This window comes from Myodes glareolus, chromosome 6 (assembly GCF_982192425.1).
Source record: "Myodes glareolus chromosome 6, mMyoGla1.1, whole genome shotgun sequence".
NCBI classification, from domain to species: domain Eukaryota; kingdom Metazoa; phylum Chordata; class Mammalia; order Rodentia; family Cricetidae; genus Myodes; species Myodes glareolus.
In genome coordinates this window covers 65,238,566-65,256,820 of record NC_142031.1, presented here as the reverse complement: position 1 = coordinate 65,256,820, position 18,255 = coordinate 65,238,566, and the positions used below count along the sequence as shown (strand labels likewise).

The following is an 18,255-nucleotide window of genomic DNA, read 5'->3' as shown; positions in this document are numbered from 1 at the left end:
GGATTACATTGAATCTGTAAATTGCTTTGGTAAGATTGCCATTTTTACTATATTCTACCTATCCATGAACATGGGATATCTTTTCATTTTCTGATATCTTCTTCAAAGACTTAAAGCTCTTGTCATACAGATCTCTCACTTGTTTGGTTAGAATTACCCCAAGATATTTTGTATTATTTGTGGCTATTGTAAAAGGGCATCATTTCTCTGATTTCTCAGCCCACTTATCCTTTGTATATAGGAGGGCTAGTGATTTTCTTGAGTTAATCTTGTAAGCCTCCACATTACTGAAGGTGTTTACCAGCTGTAGCAGTTCCCTGGTAGAGTTTTTGAGGTCACTTATGTATACAATCATATCATCTGCAAATAGTGAAAGCTGGTCTTCTTTCTTTCCAATTTATATCCCCTTGATTTCCCTTTGTTGTCTATAACTCCAGGTAGAACTTCAAGTACTGTATTGGATAGCTATGGAGAGAGTGGACAGCCTTGTCTCATTCCTGATTTCAGTGAGATTGCTTACCTCATGTTTCTTATTTTCTCTCCAGACCACTCAGTGGTCCACACACTTTCTGTACACGGCTACCCTCACACACATTACAGTCACTTTCTCCTGCTCTTCATTTCTGGGTCTTTTCTAGTTATAGCTCACATCTGCAGTGTTATTGAAACAGAGTTAGTTTTTTTTTGCACGAAAACTTATAATAAAACATTTTCAATATAGACTTTAAACATGAAGTTAAGAGAGCAAAAGATGTAGTCAGAAAGAAAGTCATCCCAGAGAGCGTGGGTTCAGGCTTCTCTCTGAGAGAATTCCTCCAGCTGACTGCTTTGTTCTGGATTCCCTTGTCACTCAAGCTGCTCTGGATCAACTCTTACCCATGTGCTTAGACCATGAAAAATAATGTGATCTGTAGCTTAATCAAAAAGACAATTTTTAAAAACAATTTTTGGAGTGCTAATGATTTTCAATATGGAATTTTCTGTTGTACTTCGCTAGAGTAAACAGTAAGAGATGAGTCAGTTTCTCTTTGTTTGTTCTTGAGAAGAAATTGTATACTCAGGGCCTTGAACTGCTAAAGGTTTTCTGTAGCCGTTCATTTAGTGGTGCTGTTGCCCCTTTAAGATACCACGCTGTTTGTGCATTTTCCCCTTTGAGCTCTTCTGTGGCTCTCTGGGCCATGAAGTGATATAATAGGTGCTCTTAAAGGCCCTGTTAAAGGAGTCGTGTGGTCTTTGTATTTCTTAGACCCTGAGAAATGACTGAAAGAAAAGACATCCCAGACAACTGCCTTTGCATGGCTTCTTGTGAGGACCCAAGGGACGTTTGGCTCTTGCCACAAAATCAGTGTGGGAATTTGACAGGTGTACACAGGAGAACCTTGAGGATGAGAGACTACTTTCTGAATGCTAGAGTCTTTTTTGTATTCTTGGCTCCCTTCCTTGTAAGCCTGGAGTCACATGCCCAGAGATGGATGTTCATTATGTTTTCACAGTGTGAGCAGAGTGTGGGCAACCTAGCACCAAGTGAAATCTTTGTCTGGAGAAATGATAAGTAGTTCTAACAAACTAGCCTTTATTTACACACACACGCACACACACACACATACACACACTGTTTTCTTTATTTGAATTTGTTTTCTGGCTTGGCATAAACCCAATTTCTACTATGTTTCGAACTAGATCAATTTTTAAAAGTAACGTTAGCACTGTCAGGAATTGTTTCTGCACTGTGCTGTTCTCATCCTGCGTTCCTGAGGACAGAGGCCTTCGCTTCTTCTGTGCTCAGGGGTCCCTGCTCTACGGGTCCTTCCTCTAGCTGCTGTGAGAAGAGACCTGGGCACAGAACTACAGGATATAAGTTCCTTCAGGACACGGCCTTCTGCGTTAGCACTCAGGAGGTGAGCTGTGGTCTGACAGTGTCTGGACCTATATAGGAGGACAGATAGGTGAGAGATCACTGTTTCCATGTTGGGAGGGAGGGAGGAGTCAGCCCTGCTATTCCATAGTTGCTTGTTGCTTGTGTTATCAGTGATCCTGGAGGTGGCAGATTCTTTTAAAGAATCCCTTAAGCCTCTTGACTAATTTGTGAGATGAGTGTAAAATTTGATAATATAGTCTCTCAGTCTAGTTAAATAGGTGTATTCAAGCCTCAGTGTGTCACAGTGTGTTAAGACTGAGTAGTTAAGTAAGGACACTTCAGGAAGCCTGTTGTATTACATACGCTGTGTGGTCTCTGACTGTGCTGAGTGAGGTCCCCAGGGTTTCTTGGTACAGTAATTCATACCAAAGTTTAGATGCTTGTACCTTGCTTTTACCGCCCATGTGAGTGTACCCTGTTTGGTCACTTGTTAGTGTGATGTGCTGTGTTAGCTTGTTGTGTGGATGAATTGCGAGTGTATTTTGGAAATAAAATTGGTTGATGTAATTTGGCCTAGTTAGCTTTATCTGTCCCCTTGATGCAGCCTAGATTAGAATCTCAATTGAGGGCTTCTCCAGATCACATTGCCCTGAGACTCTATCTGTGTGGGATTATCTTGTTAATTGATGTAGAAGGGCCCAGCCTACTCTGGTTGACACTATTCCGTGAATAAGTTATTCAGGCCTGTATAAGAATGTTGGCCTGCAAGAGAGCCAGCAAGCAGCATTCCTCCATGGTTTCTACTTCAAGCTCCCTTGAGTCCTGTCCTGATTTCCCTCAGGGGTGGACTGTGACCTGGAAGTGTAAGCTTCCTTCCCTAAATTGCATTTGGCCACGGTGTTTACTACAGCAACAGAAAGGAAACCAGAGCATAATACCAGCAGAAACTGAGTTTTGGGAAAATGAGTTACCCCTAGATTTTTGCCCATTACTTATATGCCAACACTTATAACTATGTTGAGAACTCTTCACTTCACCTTTCCCACTCTCCCTTTCTCTGTGTTTTTCATCATTTAAAGAACTTTTATTAAAACAATAACCTTATAATCCCAATTATGTTTTTCTGCATAGTTATCAGTTCTCTTTCATTAAGCAGAACTGACATTTTAAGGTGTCCTGTTGTGAAGAATCACAAAATTAAAGGAATGGTTTACATTTTTATACTTTATTTTTCCAAGGTGGTAGTATATTGTTTTAATCCATAGATTATCTTTGTTGAGTTCACCTTTTAACTACTTGCTTTGGTGTAGTATCTAATTAAAATTATTTCTAGTGGTAAACAGGTTTATATAAGTATATTTGGTTTATATGATAGTATCAAAATAATCAAAACATAAAAAGATCCAATGAGAAATGTCTGTCTCATTACATATTCTTTTTTCCAAATTAAATTTTGCTGTGATTCTGAGTGTGCACAGATGTGGATGTGGTGGTGTTTCCAGAGATAGAGTCATGTTGTGTCACAAAGGCCTGCCTCTTAACCTGTAACTTCCCTACTTCCACGTCCCATGTGCTGGGATTACAGGTGTGACTGCCTGCCTGGCTCTGTTTATGTGAGCTTGTTACTCATGAAAATATATTATCTGCCAAATGCAATAAATCACCTTTGTAAAGGTAATTAAAAGATTTTATAAACCTTTCTCATATTATTCAATTTAACTAACAACTCGTGCTTTTTCAAAGAAAAGATATTTGAAACCCCATTTGATAGATCTACTGTGCATATAAGAGCCTCAATCTAGGCAGACTGAACCTAAACTGTGAATTTTTACCTTTCATTTTCTTCATTTTTTATCTTTCTTTTATCATAATTATGTAATTGTATGATTGTATTACATATATTACAAAAAATGTAATTTTGTTGATTCCATTGTTAGTAGCTATTATCCTATTTCTTCTATAGTATTCTTGGAGGTATTAAGTAGATTAGCAGTTTATCTATTTTGTCTTATGTAATATTATATCTATTGTTTTCTGCTAAGAATGTAGGATAACTGCTTTACCTTACAATATGTAGGGCCTATACTTTTTTCCTTACAACTATCTATAGGATAAGAGACATACATATAACATCCGTATATTTATATGTTGACAAATAAAATCTTATATAAGAAGTATATTAAGTGCAAAGAAGGCAGGCTTCAGTTTGCTGTGGGATTTGTATGCTAAGATGCACTTAATTAGATCCAAATACAATGTTGTTGGAGGAGGTTGCTTGTTTGTTTCCTGGCTACCCAGATTCCTGAAATAATCACACAAAAACTGTATTAATTGCAATACTGTTAGGCAAATAGCTTAAGCATATTTGTGTCTAACTCATATCTTAAATTATCTCATTTTTATTAATCTGTGAATCACCATGTGGCTGTGGCTTACCAGCAAGTTTTCGGTGTGTCTGTCTCCTGCAGGTGGCTACATGGCTTCTTCTCTGACAGTTTAGTTTTCTTGCCTAGCTCTATTCTGACCTATCACAGGCCAAAGCAGCTTCTTTATTCATTAACCAATAAAAGCAACACATATACAGAAGGACTTCCCACACCATTTCCCCTTTTCTGTCTAAATGAAAAGAAAAGTCTTAATTTTAGCATAGTAAAATTATATATAACAAAACAGGTATCAAGCAAGAATTACAGTTACTACTTTATCTTCTATCATAACTAAGGCAAACTATAATTATCTATTCTTCGACTCCATCAAAGACTCCAGAAAGATATAATATTACTTAAGTAAACAGGAAGTGCATTGTCAGCAACTTTCAAAAATCTAGAAATGTCAGAGACATTTTGCTACCTGGACAGTCACTCAAAGTTCTTCTGTAATGTTGGGGCATCCATCTTCAGCCTACAGGCCCATAGCATCCAGCAGACTTATCCATGAAGCAGGAAGTTTGAAGATCTGTCTTTTAATGGCAAAGTCTATCAGTTGTTTTCTTCCGTGTCCTGCAGAATGTCTTGCAAACTCTTTCATGAAACAGGAACCCTGAAGGACTGTCTCACCTTTTTTTTTTTAAGGCAACTTCAGCAACCATTTCTCTGTGAGTTCTGCATGTCCAGTTTATACAGCATACCATCAAGCAGTCTAGGCAAGAGCAGTTTCTTGCCCAAATGGCTAATAAACTCCATGAGGAGCCTCTTTGAGGCCCATCTTCCTCTTGAAGCAGTTTGGTGCTGCCAGTAGCAGATGTGTCACATTACCATGAGAAGTTTAAATTTTTAAAACAATTTAAATGCCATATTCTGTAGTCTTTGAAAGATTTGAAGAATACCTATCTAACTGAAATATATCTCTATATATCTAGAAAATCGAACTAACATAACTACAAGCTTGACTATTATAGAGAGATCTATTAATATATATTTTTAATTATACATTACATTTTAAAATGAACTATACAAACACAATACCTTAATCAAGAGCAGAAATATACATATAACAAAATTGACCTAAAGTTTCTATCAATAGACCAAGATCCATACCAATACAATCTCTGTAGCATATCCCCTTTTAAATGTACACAAACATTTATAAACAATATTTGGGAATTTGGGCATAGTTCTCTCCAAACTGCTTCCTCCTTTTCATTGGGTGAAGCAATTTTGGGGGGAGTTCATGATGATCTTTGGGGGCTGTCTTGGCCCATCAAACCACATTAGTCTGGAAGGAATCCAGTTTCTCATCCTCTGTGGAAACAAAAGAAGAACCTCTTTTCCAAAACAACAAATCCTTAGACCCAAATTTGAAGTCAAGATACCTTTAAAAGCTTAGCAGCCCGTACAATGAAATGTCTGTCTGTATTTAGCTCCTTTACAGTCAAAAAAATTTAGAGAAAACACAATAATAATGCATAATCTAAACTCTGTGCATATTCCATCTTTACATGGCTTATTTTTCTTATTCTGTTACTTTTTCTGCAAGTTTATTCCTGTAATTTATGACTGCAACTGTCTGTACTCTTTTATATTGTAGTTGTGTATACACCTTTCTTTCTCTCTCCAAGCCTACATACATTTATCCAACACTGTGACCCATTCAGAGGTTTACTCCTGTCTGAATCTGTCTTTATTGCATATCTGTACTCCTTTTATGACCAGGAGTACTTTTAAAACAGTAAGCAGCTTGGTCACAGTGGCCCTGGATGCTGGCTTCACCTCTCTCTGGCTTTCAATATGGTGGAGGTAGTTCACCGTCTGCTCTGGGACTTCTGGGTGGGAGCCATCCTCACCACCTCAACTCTGGGCGTGCAGCACATAAACCCTTTTTATCTGAGTAAAACTAAATCTGCCATGCTGTGCACTGTGCACCATCTCTGTCTATGGCAGCAGGAATCCGCCATGCTCTCCTGCCTGTACACTCCTAGTAGACCTGATTTCACCACTTTCCCAGGTGGGGATCGCCCAGCCATGGGCATGGTCTCAGCTACTTTCCTCCTGACCCGAAAGTGGGTGGCGGGCATCAATCCCAAATGTTTCAGACCATGTTGGTTTGCCAATATGTTGACGGAGGCTGCTCATTCATTCCTGGCTGCCCAGACCCAAAATAATCACTCAGAAACTATATCATTTGCAATACTGTTTGACCAATAAATTAAGCGTATTTCTAGATAGCTCTTATATCTTAAATTATCTCATTTCTATTTTATGTTTTACCATGAAGCTTGTGGCCTACCAGCAAAGTTATGGCAGGCTCCATGGAAGTGTCTGTCTCTGGCATTGGCTACATGGCTTCTCATTGACTCCACCTACTCTCTTTATGTATCTTTTCCAGCCTGGCTATATTCTGTTAAGCCATTGGCTGAAAGCAGCTTCTTTATTCATTAACCAATAAAAGCAGCACATAAGCTGAAGACTTCATATGTCTTCTGCATTTATCATATTTACTAGGAATTCAACTCATAATGTGGTCAAGCTAGAAAGCATCTTTTTCTTTTAGAAAAATGTACAGAATTCTAGAGGTGAAATGTGGTACCAGCTAGAAATTCAGTGGTGTGTATGCAGGGGAATGTTAACTGTTTAGGTATTGGGTATATGACACTACTGACATTCTTATTTTTTCTTAATTGAAAGTTTTGACAATACAGTTTTAAATCAGGATTCCTTAGGGGTCTTTTGTGTGAGACATAACATTTGCTTTTGTCTTTAAAGGAACCTATTCAGACCTCTGGATATATTTGCAACTTTGAAGATTTGGAAATTAAGTCTGTTCTATTGGATGAGATTCTAAAGGTGACTAGCAACAGAATTGTACCTGGGGAGAAAAGGAGCTGAGAGAAACTTGGGGAACCATTTCTGCCATTGTCTGCACCTCTCTGTAGGAAGCCTGACTGCCCATGGAGGACCCCGTTTGTCTGTTTTCCAAAGAGCCCTTAAGATCCAAACATGGCGATTTCTTTTTCTTTGTTTTGCTCACAATATGATACTACTTTATTATTATTTTTAATTGTAAGGAAGAAGCATATCCTACAGGCATCCTTTTGAATTCCTTTGTTTCATCTTCACTTTCAGAATCCAGAACACCCTAGCAAGGATTATATAATGAACTTTGAGATCCGGTCCCTGCGAGATAGTCGAGCACTGATTGAGAAGGTTGGAATTGAAGACGCATCTCAGTTCATAGAGGACAATCCTCATCCCCGACTTTGGTATTTTAAAAATCCCCAACATTCCCCAAAGTCAGTATGCTTTTAAAGTCCCAACTCTGTCACCCCCTGTTCTCACACTACTCTCCTACAGGAAACTGAAATCTCTTCTTTTTAGACATGTTATATAAAAAATGTTTGCAGGTGCTAACACAATTATTTTCACCAGGATCCACCAGATTTTTTTAAACCATGCTTCACCAATTGATTTCTGGTACAAGACTTGTTTATTAGTGATATACAGTAGATTTTCTGTTTCTTTTTAACACCAAGGCGCCTGTTGGCCGAGGCGGCCCTCCAGAGGCTGGACTTGTGCACGGCCCAGCAGGCGTTTGTGCGCTGCAAGGATTACCAGGGCATCAAGTTTGTGAAGCGCTTGGGAAATCTGCAGAGTGAGGCAATGAAGCAGGCCGAAATTATTGCCTACTTTGGCAGGTTTGAAGAAGCTGAAAGAATGTATCTATCCATGGACAGAAGGTAAATTAATGAAGGCAGCCATCTCCAAGTATTCTTCAGTTCATAGTGTTTTACAAATAGAGACTATATATATATATATATATATATATATATATATATATATATATATGACTAAGTATAGCAAACCATTTCTTTTAGAAAATAATTTTCATTTTGGAAAACCTCTGGGCATTTATACCTCATTAATTTATATTTTATCATTTGGGCGCAGCATTCTTCTCTGATTTTATTTTATTTATTGTTTTTCAAAACTTTTTATGTGTTTGTGTGTGTGTAGTGTACATGTGTTTGCACACGTGCACATTTGTGGAGGCTATAGGTAAATGTTGGGTGTCTTCCACTTCCATTTTCCTCCTTATTGAGACAGGGCTTTTCACTGAACCCGGAGACTGACATTTTGGCTCCATTAGCTGGCCGGCAGGTCCCTGGGCTGTCTGTCTGCTCAGTGCTAGGGTCGCAGATGCGGTGGCCACGCCAGGCTTTCACGTGGTGCTAAGGATCCGATCAGGTCTTCATGCTGTAGCACTGAGCCAGTTCTCAGCCCCTTGCTCTGTTTACATATGTGTTCATATATGACTATGGAGGTGTTTGTTGGTAAAGAAACTGAGAGGTCTGTAGAGACTGGAGACTTTTCTTTTTGGTGTTTTGAGATGTTTTCTCCGTGTAGCCCTGGCTGTCCTGGAACTTACTCTTTAGACAAGACTGGCCTTGATCTTGGAGATCCACCTGCCTGTGCCTCCACAGTGCAGGGATTAAAGGCTTGTGCCACTACCACCCAGCAAGACTGGAGACTTTTATTATTTATTATATACGTCATAATTTGAGTTTTGATGGTTGAAGCCATTATTTAATTTTCTTCTCTCAGGAATCATTAAAATCAAAAGGGAAATTGTCTTATGGCTTACATTTAATTTTTCTTTATAAAATGTATGAACTTCATTTCAGCAATAAGCATGTAATTTAATTTTCCCTAATTGGTATTTTACTCCCAGAAGTTTCCTAATATATTTTAAGCCCTCAGAACAAATGCAAAACCAAGCATTTATACTGTATGTTTCATTCTGAAATAAGCCTTTTTGTGTCTAAGATATAAATGAAAATATGTAATTATTACTTACATAATTCATTTGCTTAGTAAGCTGGAGGAAAAGAAGACTAGAAACAGCTTTTTATTCCAGTGTCTTTTCTGTTTGTACCGCTGTGACGGAAGTGCCTTAGACTGGGTAATTTATAAAGGACAGAAGGTTGTTCCTCACAGTTCTGGAAGCTGAAGAATCCAAGGCCGAGGGTCTAGCAGATGTGATATCTGGTAGGAATCCAGTCTGTGTTTCCAGGATGGTGCCTTGGATTTTCTCATGGTAGAGCAGAAGGGCAAAAGGACGTCAGCTTTCTCTGGTGCCCTTTCATGAAGGCTTTCATCATCTCACACAGAGGCTCATGGTTTCCCCAACTTACCATGTCTCCATGCTACCACACTTGGGATTAAGTTTCAACAAGTGGTTTTTGCGAGGCACCCTTTGAAGCCATAGCTTTTGCCCTCTCTCAGTTTCCTCTTCTTGGCCAGGCTGTTTCCGGGGAGTGTTTGGAGATAATCTTAGTTCCGAGAACTGTGTCTAGGACAGAGTAGGCAACTGACAAACGTTTTAGAGTGAATTAGTGAATGAATGAGTGAATGAATGAATGAATTCTTTTTTTTTTCTTCCTGTAGAGACCTCGCTATTGGTCTGAGGCTGAAACTGGGGGATTGGTTCAGAGTCCTGCACCTCCTGAAGACTGGGTCTGGGGACGCAGATGACAGCCTCCTTGAGCAAGCCCACAATGCCATTGGAGACTACTTTGCTGATCGACAAAAGTGGTGAGTAGGCGACCTGAAAGGCCTGATGGACCTGACGCATTCTTGCATGCCAAGCATTAATATGTCACTCAAACTAGCTTCCCAGAAAACAGCGCCATCAGAGCGAAGGCCTTCCCCTAAATCCTGAAATTCGAATGGCCTCATGCACTTGCTCTCTGGATGCACTGGGGATCAAGTCATCCCTGAGCTGGGAGATGAGCATGGTGTAATTTTGCCATTTGTGTACACAAGTCTTACACTTAGCTTCAGAAAGCATTCCACTGTTTGGGAGATTCCACTGTTTTGTATGATTTATTTGTAAACATAATAAAAACAAAAGTATGCTTACTTGTTTTGTTACAGATTGTTTTCAGAAAGTATCATTTATTCTTAAATTTTCATTGGGATCAATATGCTTTTTTATGTCAATGATGTGAGTACTTCTATGATACTGTAAGTTAAAATAACATAAGAGCATTCAAAGAATATTACAAGGAGAATATGCTGCATTGTCTTTAGATTTATAAGTAATTTGTGTTTTTTAAAGCTATTGTGTAGCTAGAGATGATGAAGTAATACAAACACTAGTAATTCCAATGAAAGACTTCTTTTGGGGAAGTTTCTGCTTATCTGGAGACTCTCAGACTGATTCTGAAGGTTTTCCTTTTTGTCCACAGGCTGAATGCTGTGCAGTATTATGTAAAAGGCAGGAATCAGGAACGCCTAGCCGAATGCTACTATATGCTAGAAGATTATGAGGGGTTAGAGAATCTTGCCAATTCACTTCCAGAAAACCACAAATTGCTTCCAGTAGGTATTCCAAATTTTAGTTTTTGGTGTTGGGTTCTTTATAAAATATTTATTTTTAGTCATGAAATATCCTCTGCAGCACTGAAAACTGAAAGATAATCTATAATGTCATAGTTTCTTAGACATGGAGTGATGCTTTAATATTATTTTAGAGTCAGTATGTTAGTATTACAGAGTTCTTGAGCAGAGAGAAATAACTGAGATCCTTAGTACTTCACCAGAGCACAGCCTGTGTGGTTCCTTAAGTTCTTAAAATTGCTTACAAGACTCAGCTGAGCGCCTGGAACATTTCTGGTTATGACTGTCAGGGATTTGCTTCAGAAGAGTCCACGATCATTCAGAATTTGCTTCTCATTAAGTTTGAAAGGTCAGCTAAACAGTGAAGTTCAACATTAAAAGAGAGGTCAAAAGCTGTGTGTCCCTTCCTTGACTGTCACTTTTAGCCTCTGAGTTGATTGTTGGGTGCTGTTAGTGTCTGTATTTTAGTTGTTTAGTATGTGACTCAGTATCTGTGGAGTTAGCCACTCCCAGCCACAAGGTCCATCACATGGTTTGAGGGTTCCATACTAAAAACTCTTTGTTAATTAATAGACAAGTCTAGAATTCTGGCAGTTGAGGTCTCCTGTGAAGGGACAGCTGGCTCCCTCATCATCCTGGTTCCATTTGCCCTTATTTACAACCCTGTGTGTTTCCTTAAGTAGGAGAGAAACTGGAACTCCTTAGAACCCCAGGTATGGAGAATAGTAGAACTTCTGCTAGTGTCATCTCTGGTGAAGCAGAAAAAAATGGCCATATGGGAGCCAGAGCAATAAATTGCCAGGTACTCAGCACTTACAACTGGCCTGGCAGCGAATATGGTGAAGTTGTGCTCTGAAGTCAGAGGGCTTTAGTAATGTGTGATGCTGTGCACAAAGCGTGGTGGGACATGTACACTATGACATGTGGTGCATGGTTGCAGTATACACACACGCATATGCGTGGTGACTGACACACAGGCTGGGAAACAGGGCTAGAGTATTGAGGGATTGGTTTCTTACAGGTCACAAAATTTTGAGCAATCCTAATTTTTGTACTTTTTAGCTTTTTGAGAAATTAGAATGTACTTATAAGAAAAACGTAGGCATTATTTTTAAAATATAGTTGAATATAAAGTATGTATTTGTATATCCAAAATTATTTATTCGTTATATGTGTGAATGTTTTGCCTGCATGTAATGTCTGTTCCACATGCATGCAGTGCTCTCAGAGGCCAGAAGAGGGTGGATCCCCTGGGTCTGGAGTTAAAGATGGTTGTGAGCCTCCATGTGGGTACTGGAAATCAAAACTCAAAACTCAGATCAGCTGGGAGAGCAACCAGTGCTCTTAACCACTGAGCCATCTCACTAGCACCCCAACCCCTGGCCCCAGAGTATTTCTGAAGTGATGGGTGGGGTAAGAAAAACTCTTAGCTAGTAATGAAAGAAACCAAAACATGGCAGTAAGGTTTGTGGTAGTGGTCGATGCCCTGGCCTCCTGCTTCCCTAGGAGGAAGTTGTTTTGGGTTTGGCTTCTAAAACTGACGAAGGGACTTTATTTTTTTTTTCCTTTTTTATTTTTTCCATGCTAGGATTCAGACCTGACACTTGGACCTTAAACTGTCTCCCACCCCAGCCTGCGTTATTTTTTTTTATTTATCTCTGTCCGTCCGTCTGTCCGTCCGTCCGTCCATCCATCCACTCACTCATCCATCCATCCATCTTTCTATCTACCTACATACTTATCTAGTTATTTTATTTTGAGAGGGATCTTGCTTTGTTGTCGAGGGCATCAGCTCCTGGATCCGACTGATCCTCTCTGTCTCAATCTCACGTGTAATTGTGGTTAGAGATGTGGACCACAGGGTGGCATGAGGTATCCCTTAGATTAGATGTAGCCAGGGGTGACTTTTGATGCTGCTGCCTCTAGCCTCTGTGCACTGGGAATGCACCACCATGCCACTTATGTAGTACTGGGGACCAAACCCAGGGCTTCGTGCTTGCCAAGCCACATTCTACCAACTGAGATTCACCCCCCCCCCCCAAGTCCTGGAATACATTTAATATTATTGGGAACTTGAACGTAGTAATACATCAGTTGCTTTATAGGTTATTATTGTGGTTAACACTACCCAGTAGGATGCATGCTTCGTTTTTCCTTTTTAGTTTCTTTTCTGAGACAGTCTTATTGTATATCTCAGGCTGGTCTTGAACTTACAGCAATGCTCCTGGCCTCAGGCTGCTGAGCCTTCCTGCTAAAGGAAGGCAGGGCAGTGTCTTCAGGGAAGCGCTAGTTCTGCGCTAGTTCCCTGCGGTACCCATCCTGTTGTGTGGCCTCTGCCTCAGTCTGAAAGAAAAGTCACTCTAACCACCCATGTCCCCATCAGTTTATTGTTCATGCATCCTGGTGGAGTTTTGATAAATTAAAATCTAAATGATTTCCCAGGTCTGTGAAATCTGGTAATAGTGTTTGATACTTACAGGAAATAGCACAGATGTTTGTGAGAGTTGGAATGTGTGAACAAGCCGTGAGCGCATTCTTGAAGTGTAACCAACCGAAGGCTGCGGTGGACACTTGCGTACACCTCAACCAAGTAAGGAGCAGACAGTGGTCATTACGGGAGATTGTTGTCTTAGGGATTAAGTGAAAGTCACTGAAGTGGTCTCCAGTGTGAGTTGTGGAGGGCTAGGCAGGGATTTGGGAAAAGAAGCCTAGCTCGTGGGCGTTTGCACTTAACCTCTTATGTCCTGCTCACAACTTAGCCAACCAAGGAACACAGAACAGACCTGTGCTTTCTAATTTCACAGTTTCCTGCGTTTTGTTAGGGCTGGGTTTTGTTTCCAGGAAAGGACCAGGTTAATGGTCATTCATTGCTGAAGGACAGACCTGAACCACTTGATCAATATTTATTTTGGCAAATCTATTTCCTTTTTCTTTTATAGAAAACATGTATTTGATATTTTTTTAAATTCTGAAATTTAGCTAAAATAAGTGCAGAATTATTGCAGAAACTGTTGGCTATCAGTGCATTCCTTTAGGCATTTCTTTGAAGTGTTTTTATAAAGATCTATTTGCTTATAAACATAATCTGTAAATGTTAAATCTAATATGATACCTTCTTAAATGGAACTGTATATTTATTTTACATGAAAACTAAAAAATGGGTTCTTTTTCTGGCTTATAATATGTGCAAAAATAGAACTGTAAGATTCATGTGATTATAAAATTTGATACTTTCATTTTCAAATGCACTTCTCCAAGTAATCCGTCTTAGATTGTTCAGTTATTTTGAAACGTTTGCTTGTATACTTATGCTTGCTCTGATTGCAGATCACTTCTAGACTATGTACTGGTTTTGCTCTATTTTGAAGTAGTATTAGCATTCATTAAAAGCTTCGGAGCTTATTGTGGGACTTCCAGGATGTAGCTATTGAAATATTGGGTGACTGAGTGTTACAATGCTTTCCCAGTGGAACAAAGCTGTTGAATTGGCCAAAAGTCACAGCATGAAGGAAATTGGATCTCTGCTAGCTCGGTATGCAGCGCATCTGCTGGAGAAGAACAAGACCCTCGACGCCATAGAGCTCTACAGGAAAGCCAGCTACTTTTTTGAAGCGGCCAAGCTGATGTATAAGGTAATGCACAGTCCTGCTGGACATTTGTTTCGTTCCAGTCACAGCTTGTTTTTAACTTTAAACCTTACTATTAAAAAATTTCAAATAAATGACACGTACCAAAATCAAGCAGCCCCAAAGCCTTATGTCTCAGTGGACTTCCGTGCAGTTAGACTAGCCATTCAAGTGTATTTTTATGCACTTACCTACCACCACCACACCGGAGAAGTTCACGGCAGAATTGGAACTAGAACAATTAGCTTTATATCTTCTTTTATAGCTCTACAAAAAAACATTCTCTGTTTTCTTTGTAAACAAGTGTTTGTCACAGCAAAACCACTTCAAGTCTGCCTATTGCTACCATCTGCTAACAAGGGTAGTTATGGATGCCAGCAACTTGTCAGCTCGTAAACAACTGTGTATTTGGTACAGAAGCTAACCAAGAATTTAAGAATTTTCTGGGATTGCCAAAAACAAATTCTTCTAACTGGAATTAAATCCTATTGATAAGAAAGTTAAAAGTCCTTGTAAAAATGTACACATTTTAAAACAACATATTTCTTTAATATCCATTATACAATATTAATATACATAATTTTTACACCTCATTATCCTCTTTTCTTGCTTGACTTCATAAAAGAGAACATTTTCCTCAAAATCATTTAAATAAACTTCTGAAGGGCACACCACTCTTTCCACTCTGATTTAGTTATTTAATGGATGTTATTTTTAAGATTGTTAGTTTCTATTCAAGTGACGGAATACTGAAGAAAAGACAATGGCTTTTAAAGTCTTAAACATAATTGCACTTATATTCCACCCTACATTCTTCCCTCATCTTTTAAGAATCAAATTTCGGTTAACTTTGGAAATGACTCTGTTTGTACAAACATACAGCAGGAAGTATGTGTCCCAATTTTTTGAAATGTTTAAAGATTGCCGATGAAGAGGCCAAGAAGAGAACGAAGCCTTTGCGTGTGAAGAAGCTCTATGTGCTGTCGGCCCTGCTCATCGAGCAGTATCATGAGCAGATGAAAAACGCCCAGCGAGGGAAAGTTAAAGGGAAGAACTCGGAGGTAACGGAGAATGTTTCCATGCTTCAAAGAACAGCAATGCCAGGTCCTCTCCTGCTTCTCTCCCTGGACAAGCCCTGTCCTCTCTAGGCTGTGTTCAGTTCTTGCAGGAGCTTAGAGAACAGCAATGCTCCATTTAGAGCAGGTATGCAGGCTGAGACATTTCTCTTTAGAGATGTGCAGAACCGTTTTTCTTTAAGGCTATCTTGTTGAATGCTTTACTTTTGTTAAAGTGTTTTTAGTCAGAGAATTTAAAAAAACTTAGAATATTCTATTTTTAATGTAAATGAATCTTATTACATTAAGTAAATTTCACATTGACTTAAAGTTTAATCAGGTCTCTTTTAAGCTTTGATCTTAATTTAGAAAGCCGTGGGTTGTGATAGAGAACTCGAACCCGTGACGGCAGGAGAGATGACAACATCTCCCGGGGAGCTGTGTTGATGTCTTTCTTAGTTTCAGACCTCACCTCCATAGTAATAGCTCTCTTGTGCTATGCGGGCTGAAACTGTCTGTGTTTGGACTGACCCAGTGTGCTGGCTTCCCTCCCAGGCCACTTCTGCCTTGGCTGGCTTGCTAGAAGAGGAAGTTCTCTCTACAAGCAGTCGGTTCACAGATAACGCTTGGAGAGGAGCTGAGGCTTACCACTTCTTTATACTCGCCCAGCGGCAGCTCTATGAGGGCTATGTTGACACGGCCTTGAAGACAGGTGGGCACGTCACATAATGTGTGGAGGACATCCCAAACTTTTTAAAAACTTGTTTTTATTGAGCTATATATTTTTTCCACTCCCCTCACTTTCTCTCCCCTCCCCTTCTACCCTCTTCCATGGTCCCCATGCTCCCAGTTTACTCAGGAGATCTTGATTTTTTCTACTTCCCATGTATTTAGATCCATGTATGTCTCTCTTAGTGTCCTCATTGTTGTCTAGGTTCTCTGAGATTATGAATTGTAGGCTGGTTTTTCTTTGCTTTATGTCTAAAAGCCACTTATGAGTGAGTACATATTATACTCACTCATAATTATTTGTTCTTTTGCGTCTGGGGTTACCTCACTCAATATGTTTTCTAGATCCATCCATTTGCCCACAAATTTCAAGATGTCATTTTTTTCTGCTGTGTAGTACTCCACTGTGTAAATATACCACATTTTCCTTATCCATTCTTCAGTTGAGGGGCATTTCCAGATTCTGGCTTTGACAAATAACGCTGCTATGAACGTAGTTGAGCACATGTCTTTGTGGTATGAATGAGCATCCTTTGGGTATATACCCAAAGGTGATGTTGCTGGGTCTTGAGGTAGGTTGTTTCCTAATTTTCTGAGAAATCACCAAGTGACCTCCATGGGAGCAGGCCCAGATGACCTCTGGGACTGCAGAGCACCATCCTGAACTGAAACTGAACTGGAAGAGCCAGCATCTCCATGTGTCTTTGTATTAACTTTACTCTTTCCCCCTCTGCTTTTAGCTATATATGTCCAGATTGTGCCTTTAGTTTATTTAGTGAATTCTTCTTTTTGAAGTCCCCCCACTTTAAAAACACAGTGCACAGTGTCCACAGAAATATATGCCTTAGATAACATGCAGACACACGTGTGGTGTTCATATGTCTTCTGTTCAAAGCCAGACACTTGGCTGCCCAGCCCATAGGACTGTAGAGATAGACACTGTGCCTGTGTGGAGGAGCTCTCTCCTCTCTCAGAATGTGGGAGAAGCTTGAAGAGGCCTGCTTCTGTGTGCCGTAGCAATGCTTGAAGATATTTTCATGACATTCACATTTCTACAGTATTTATCTTTTTTATAAAGTGATTCTTGTTTAATAATTTCAACCAAAATAGAGAAATGCTAAAAGACAAAATAATGACATAAAAGAACTTTATAGCTAAGAGATAACTGTTGTGAACATTTGAGTAATGTTTTTTTTTTCTCGTTTTAATTAGAAAAATCACATTTATCCAGTTAGGTTCGTGTGTGTGTGTGTGTGTGTGTGTGTGTGTGTGTCTCTGTGTGTATGATGGCCTGTGTGTGGAGGTCAGAGGACACCTGTGAGAGCTGGTTCTCTCCTTCCACCATGTGGACACAGGGAATTCGACTCAGGTCATCAGGCCTGATGGCAAGCATCATTTCCATGAACTTCCTATGAGACATTTTTCCACATCAGAACTTAGTTTTCCTCCTCAGGAGTGTGTTAGGGGTTGCTCCCTCATTGCCCTCCACAGGAGTGTGTTAGGAGTCTTTCTCTCATTGCTAAACATAGATCTCTGACAGTTTTGACAGCTACCTCACAGTCTATGGCTTTTATGGACTGTCATTCATACATTATTTACATACAGTATAAATGCACATTTCTTCTGGATTAACGATATCTAAGGGCTTAGATATTTCTTTGTATTTACTAACTCCAGTGAGTGTAGTTTGTAAACTAAAGCATGTGCCTGCCTGCCTGACCCACGACCGCAGAGCCACCATTTACCCCACACCTTTGCCTTTTCAAGCTCCAGGTTCGTAGTGTGTGAATGGGAGATGAGCTTCCCTGCCTACTAGAGATGATCTCGTGGTGGATTATGTGAGCCTTTCTGGAGAGGGAGGTTCATTTAGAGAGCCCAGGTTCTGTAGCATCTGTAAGCAGCAGCTGGGAGGAAGAAGTTGTTGGAGGTGCCCTCAGGCTTGTCAGTCTTTTTCTTTGTTCTTTTTTTAACAGAGTAGAATGATGCATTGTCTTCAAACTATTTATTTAAAATGTAGTCTTGGGGCTGGAGAGATGGCTTAGCAGTAAGAACACTTGCTGCTCTGTCCTGAGGACCAGAGTTCTGATCCTAGCACCCACGTCTGGTAGCTCACAAATGCTTTTAACTTCAGCTCTAGGGTGTCCAATAGCTTC

At 39.7% G+C, this 18,255-nt stretch overlaps 1 protein-coding gene across 3 annotated transcripts in view; it reads left to right on the top strand.

The window, feature by feature from the left end:
• Positions 1-18,255, top strand: part of Wdr35 (WD repeat domain 35) — a 55,547-nt gene that overhangs the window by 35,301 nt on the left and 1,991 nt on the right. For all 3 annotated transcript variants that reach the window (XM_048439699.3, XM_085690859.2, XM_048439698.3), the window contains 9 exons: positions 7,060-7,140; positions 7,420-7,556; positions 7,827-8,030; positions 9,739-9,885; positions 10,542-10,674; positions 13,172-13,282; positions 14,160-14,324; positions 15,239-15,379; positions 15,929-16,085. In XM_048439699.3, the coding sequence (XP_048295656.1) occupies positions 7,060-7,140; positions 7,420-7,556; positions 7,827-8,030; positions 9,739-9,885; positions 10,542-10,674; positions 13,172-13,282; positions 14,160-14,324; positions 15,239-15,379; positions 15,929-16,085 (1,276 nt within the window). The remainder of the gene's footprint in view (positions 1-7,059; positions 7,141-7,419; positions 7,557-7,826; positions 8,031-9,738; positions 9,886-10,541; positions 10,675-13,171; positions 13,283-14,159; positions 14,325-15,238; positions 15,380-15,928; positions 16,086-18,255) is intronic.